Source organism: Rhinopithecus bieti, unplaced genomic scaffold (assembly GCF_001698545.2).
Source record: "Rhinopithecus bieti isolate Rb0 unplaced genomic scaffold, ASM169854v2 scaffold_18477, whole genome shotgun sequence".
Lineage (NCBI taxonomy): Eukaryota > Metazoa > Chordata > Mammalia > Primates > Cercopithecidae > Rhinopithecus > Rhinopithecus bieti.
In genome coordinates, this window is record NW_016809209.1 from 689,773 (window position 1) to 695,709 (window position 5,937).

At 49.7% G+C, this 5,937-nt stretch overlaps 2 protein-coding genes across 4 annotated transcripts in view; one reads left to right on the forward strand and one right to left on the reverse strand.

The window, feature by feature from the left end:
• Positions 1–3,612, reverse strand: part of POLDIP2 (DNA polymerase delta interacting protein 2) — an 11,207-nt gene extending 7,595 nt beyond the window's left edge. The window contains exons 1-3 of the mRNA XM_017888919.1: positions 3,311–3,612; positions 1,810–1,891; positions 530–627 (exon numbers count right to left, since the gene is read on the reverse strand). Coding sequence (XP_017744408.1) covers positions 530–627; positions 1,810–1,891; positions 3,311–3,471 — 341 coding nt within the window. The 5' untranslated portion in view covers positions 3,472–3,612. The remainder of the gene's footprint in view (positions 1–529; positions 628–1,809; positions 1,892–3,310) is intronic.
• Positions 3,606–5,937, forward strand: part of VMA12 (vacuolar ATPase assembly factor VMA12) — a 6,380-nt gene continuing 4,048 nt past the window's right edge. For all 3 annotated transcript variants that reach the window (XM_017888922.1, XM_017888921.1, XM_017888923.1), the window contains exons 1-3: positions 3,606–3,884; positions 4,913–4,986; positions 5,313–5,402. In XM_017888922.1, coding sequence (XP_017744411.1) covers positions 3,674–3,884; positions 4,913–4,986; positions 5,313–5,402 — 375 coding nt within the window. In that variant the 5' untranslated portion in view covers positions 3,606–3,673. The remainder of the gene's footprint in view (positions 3,885–4,912; positions 4,987–5,312; positions 5,403–5,937) is intronic.

Here is a 5,937-nt window from a genome sequence, read left to right on the forward strand (position 1 = left end):
CCCGTCTCGGCCTCCCAAAGTGCTGGGATTACAGGCTTGAGCCACCGCGCCCAGCCGTGGATACCTCTTAAAAGAAGGGGGCCATGTAGAGAAAATCAAATTGCCACCTCAGTCCCCAGGGCCCAGAGTACTCTTGTCTTCTTATATCCCAGGGATTGTCTGTTATCACTTAATCGAGCTGAACCTTTTGTTTTAACGTATTCTAGGGATGATGTGAGATTGAGGGAAAGACTCCAGCTGAACATCAACAAATCAAGACGACTTGTCCCCCAAATGCCCTCTGTGGTACTCATAATGAAAATTAGGAGTGGCTTAGGAAAGCATTCTGGGGAGGCCTAAAGGGACTCTCTGACTGAGACTATCCCTGGCACTCAGCACTTTTGTCTCCATGGGTCTTAGTCCCAGAGAAGTACTCTGGGGATGTTTCCAAGGCCCAGGAGGATGCTGTTGTCACCCCTGGTACCCCAATTACATATGTCTGCTATCTCCTCCTGAGGATACTGTGAGGCACAACCACAGGGAAACGTACTTTTCTGGAGCTGCAGAAGCCACATCCCGGTCATATAGTCTGGCCTGCCAGGGAAACAGGACAACACCTCGGTAGCCGAAAATGCTATGAAGGAAAAGCTGGGAGGAAAGAGGGGCCTCAGTGAGTCTGCAGTCCAGCAAATCCATCCAGGTGGGCCCCAGACCACAAAGCAGCACAGGTGGAGGCAACTCCAGCACAAGGTCTTGCTACCTTTTCCCTTGAAGTCTGTGATCAACCAGACCAATGGCTGGAACACTCTTATTTCTTCTTTACCTGGCTGACTCTACTCATCCTTTAGGTAAAAGCTTAGGCCTCCAGGAAGCCTTCCCTGACCTCCCTTCCACTTAGCACAATGTACAGCTATTGGCCATTTGCAAATCATTCATTCTTTTCTAGACTAGAAACTCCACAATGGTAGGAATCATGTCTACTTTGCTTTCTGATTTAACCCTAATGCACAATGCCTGGTCTATTGTAGGCACACAGAAAATAAAATGTTGAACAAACAAAAGTCTTCCTTAACTTACGATATGTTAGAAGGGCCTAAATCTATCCCAGTGGACCCAGAACAAAGCTGATATAGAAAAAGAACCACACATCCAGAGTTTACCACACTAAAGTCAATACAGCAAAGCATCAAAGGTTTACTTTTCTGAAAGCTCCCTCCACTGGCTTCCCACCATCCACTATGTTAGAGACATCTTCAGCAACTTGGCTAAACCTCGCTATAGTCCACACCATTCCTGTCCACACTAACTTGGAAAGAGAGCCCACTGACACATTAAGTGCATTCAAATTAGGAGAACAGAAACCATATCTATAAAATGATTCTGGGCTGGGTGTGGTGGCTCACGCCTGTAATCCCAAGACTTTGGGAGGTCAACGCAGGTGGATCACCTGAGGTCGGGAGCTCGAGACCAGCCTGACCAACATAGAGTAAACTCATCTCCACTAAAAATACAAAATTAGCTGGGCGTGGTGGTGCATGCCTGTAATCCCAGCTACTTGGGAGGCTGAGACAGGAGAATCACTTGAACCCGGGAGGTGAGGGTTGCGGTAAGCCGAGACCTCGCCATTGCACGCCAGCCTGGGCAACAAGACTGAAACTCTGTCTCACAAAAATAAAAATAAAAAATAAATAAAAATTTGAATCTGGTCTGGCACCAAACATCAAGGAGGAATGAATGGAAAACCATACCATGCGGCCTGTGACCTAATCTGACTTCTTTCAGAAGCAGAGCACTCTATGAAAATGAAAGATGACCCAGCTCAATACTCACCTGACCGGTCTCATATTTTCCATTCTGTTTTGGCACCTCAAACACACCAACTGTCTCCAACACTTTGCCCTCTGGTCGATTTCTGAGTAGGAAGCAAAAGAACAAGCAACAGAAAAGCTGAGAAGGTAATGGTACTCATCCACCAGAAAAAGCTCCTAGGATACTGAGGGGCCACCGTGATGACAGCAGAGCAGGGTTTGGGGTAGTGGGGCCAGCTGGAGCAGGAAAGGCTTTCCTCCTCCTTGGTGAAAACCTCCCCAGTCTCCCAGTGTTAGATGTGACCACTCCCATATTACTGTCTTCTCTCTTCACGGGGCATTCGTCATATCATGCCCTCACACTCTGCTCAAATGTACCCCTGCCCTTGTTTCTTCCCTAACCCACGCTCCTGACCTCCCACGGCACTTTAACTGTCTTGCTCATCACTTTTTCAATGTTTTAAGAAGGGGTATATCTTTTTTTCTTCTTTTCTTACATTTTCTAAATCACAAGTCATCAAGCAATATCCTGCCCACTTTACACTTCAGTTGTGTTCATGTCTTATCTTTATTAAATACTGTAAATTCCCTGGGAGCAATGCCTGAGTCTGATTAGCTGGTACTGCCCCCTCAGAGCCTAGTGTAGAAGAGGTGCTCAAAAAATATTTGTCCTGTATTATAATTCCATGTCCATCTCCCCCTCTAACCTGTAGCCCTTATATTGCCCTTGAAAAGCTTAAACATCTCTAGATTTCCTACTGCACCTAGCCTCTCTCAATATCGTTTATGTTCATATTCTCACAGGGGTCTTAAATTGCAAGTAGCTATCATCTCTCCCCAGTGTCAGTGTCTAATATCAGCCACTAAAAGGTCAGCACCGTCAGTCACCACTCTGAACAGGGCTGCTCTTTCCAGGGGCCCTTCAAATAAAGGCTGTTTTTACTGTTTTGAAGATGTGAACTTTATGCTTCCTCCCACTGATCCACCAGGCCGTTTGATCCGCCTATCCCATCCGCGGAGAGTTTCCACACCACCCCCTTGGCCTCAAACCCCCTTCCCCAAGTCACATAAGAGAAAATCGATCTCCCCAGTCACGTAGAAACCCGGAGCCTACGAGGGTCCACACCCAAGAGTCTCGTTTCCCACCTGTAGCATCTTTCTGAGGGAGACCTTATCTGAATCCAAAGGCTGAGGGTTCCAGCCAAAGCCCTAGGGCTGAATTTAAAAGGTGCCCTCTGACAGCGGTGCTGGGGACCCCAGCCGGGGAAGTAGGATTCACTCGGGGAGGGTAAACTGTTCCCCCTCAGGGCCAGCCCTGTACAACCAGGGCTCTGGGCCGCGCTGGCTTCCCTGCTCCTGGCACATGTCCCTGACAGCGCAGGTCGGCTCCCTGCTCGGGATCCTCTCCTGGGTCAAACTCCAGTCACCCTCAGCAGGCCCGGGCCCCTGGCCTCCGCACTGGCCAGGAACACGCTCCCTGGGCTCCAGGCCCAGTCCTCGCGCCCCCTGGCTCCGTCCCTCACCGGGACGAGAGGTGCCTCCGCGTCGTCGTGGTCGCCGCTGGCGAGAAGGCCCCAGCTCCAGCCGCCGCACAGAGCGGCCTCGGCCACCGGGCCCCAGTCAGCGACCGGGACCACCAGCGGCTTCCCACGGTCAGGGCCCGCCGGGCTGCACAGGTTGCCATGTCCCGCCCAAGCGCCCGCCCGGCTGCTGACACAGAGCCCTACCGGCGGCCGGGCGGCGTTCCGCCCCCGTCCCACACTGCCCCGCCCGGCGTCCCGGCCCTCTTGGCCCGCTTGGTCCCACCCCGGAGCTCAGAGCTACTTCCGGCGCGCGGCGGGCGGAAGTCCGGGTTGGGGGTCACCTGACTGGAGTGTCGGCTAGATATGGCGTCTTCTTTGCTTGCGGGCGAGCGATTGGTGCGCGCTTTGGGCCCCGGCGGGGAGCTGGAGCCAGAGCAGCTACCCCGAAAGCTGCGGGCCGAGCTTGAGGCCGCGCTGGGAAAGAAGCTCACGGGCGGTGATAGCTCCAGTGGCCCCCAACACTTGGTTTCTTTCCGTCTCATACGGGATCTGCACCATCACCTGAGAGAAAGAGGTGAGCCCCAGTCTCCAGTCCGGGGTCGCCTCCTTGTTTCCAGATCGATTCCCTCCTGAGGTCTTTTCCCATCATTCCCCTTCTTCTACGGAGCACTCATCTATACCAGCGAAGAGTCACCCCATAAATCCCAGGGCCACCCACTTTCTTAACTCCCAGGAATTTCTCGTGGATGATATTTGCTTGTGCAGTTTTTTGCTCTTTTGAGAGCCCGCTCTTCACTTCCAGGCACACGTAGGCCCAATTCACCCTTGAGAAAGTCTAGGTTTTTACTAAATACAAGTATCACAGGTTCTGTCTCTTCCTTTTTCTACACTTTAGGAATCAGCTTAGCATAGTGAGCTTGTAGGAATCCGGATTTCTTTCCACCTCAGAAGCAAGAGTGGTGAAATCTGATACTTTGTTCTGTTTTGTTTTTGATATAAGATGACAGAAGCTGTGTTGAAAGATCTGGCCTGGGAGTAGCATGCGAGTTCCGGTCCTAGCTCTGTCACTAATCCTCTGAAGGAGTCATTTCTCTTCGCTGGGCCTCAGTTCCCTTATATGTAAAGGGAAGGAATAGGGCAAACTAGCACATAAGTTATTTTGCCAGAAGTAGCATAGACTAGCCAGAAGTGCAAAGGGTAGACTACTCAATTATTAGAACTAGAAAGGACCTTAGAAAGAGATTGCCTAGTATTAGTGTCCTCTGAGCATTTAGCATCACTATGAGCTAAACCTATTTAGGGAAGAGCTATTGTGGCCACAGAAATCATCTAACCCAAAGGCACAAGTAAATGGTTTACGTGTTAGTTGTAACACTGGCAGGATAATTGAGAGCTGACAGCTAAAGTCAGCTGCACAGCACTGGGAGATACCCATATGGAATTATCCAGAATTCTTTTCAATTGAAAATGATCCTGGCAATGGATTAATGTAGAGATGGCCCTGTTTTATTTTGGTAGAAAGAAGGGCTAGACCCCTCTTGATCTTAACCCTTCAACCTTAGCTCTGTGGATCATTGCGTTTGTGAAACCTTTTCTTCTCAGATTCCAAACTATACCTCCATGAGCTCCTAGAAGGCAGTGAAATCTATCTCCCAGAGGTTGTGAAGCCTCCACGGGTACGTAAGAGATACATTTGTGGGAGTGGTTATTGACTGAGTTGGGCTTATCCATGATACACTGAACTTATAAATCAACTTTCAGGCTTGAAAATTTGTTTTTGAAATCTTTGGGATCTGGGGGAACCAGATATTGTCCTCCCCATCAACTGTTTGGAAAATTGAGATTAAAAAAAAAAAAAGTTTCAAAGCATTGGAGTTAGAACTAACTAGTATGTGAGTCTCCTGATACCTTTAGCAGTGCTTTTCCCCTGGAACCAATGATTATGATGTACTTTCTAACAAGCTGGGAATATCATTCTTCTCATTTGATTTTTCTGCTTCAGAACCCAGAGCTAGTTGCCCGGCTGGAGAAGATTAAGATACAGCTGGCCAATGAGGAATATAAGCGGATCACCCGCAACGTCACTTGTCAGGTAAGGGCCTGCTCTTCAGTACATGGACTAGGTAGCCCCTCAGAGTAGGGCCCTGCACTGCAAGAAGGTACGGAGTTTAGAAGAAATATGGACACTTGGTTTCTATACTGTTCAGGGACCATAGGAGCTCTGCATACAAACTCAACGCAATTCCCATCTCATTCACTGAGACTCTGGGCTGAGATGGTGACCGATTTTTAAACATTGTAGAAGTGGGAGTGAGTTAGCTGGGCACGGTGGCTCACGCCTGTAATCCTAGCACTTTGGGAGGCTGAGGTGCGTGGATCACTTGAGGTCAGGCGTTCGCGACCAGCCTGGCCAACATGGTGAAACTCCGTCTTTACTAAAAATACAAAAATTAGCCTGGCGTGGTGGCAGGCACCTGTAATCCCAGCTACTTGGGAGGCTGAGGCAAGAGAATCACTTGAACCCAAGAGGCGGAGGTTGCAGTGAGTCAACACTGCACCATTGCACTCCAGCCTGAGCAACAAGAGCAAGACTCTGTCTCAAAAAAAAAGCGGGGGGGGGGGGGGGG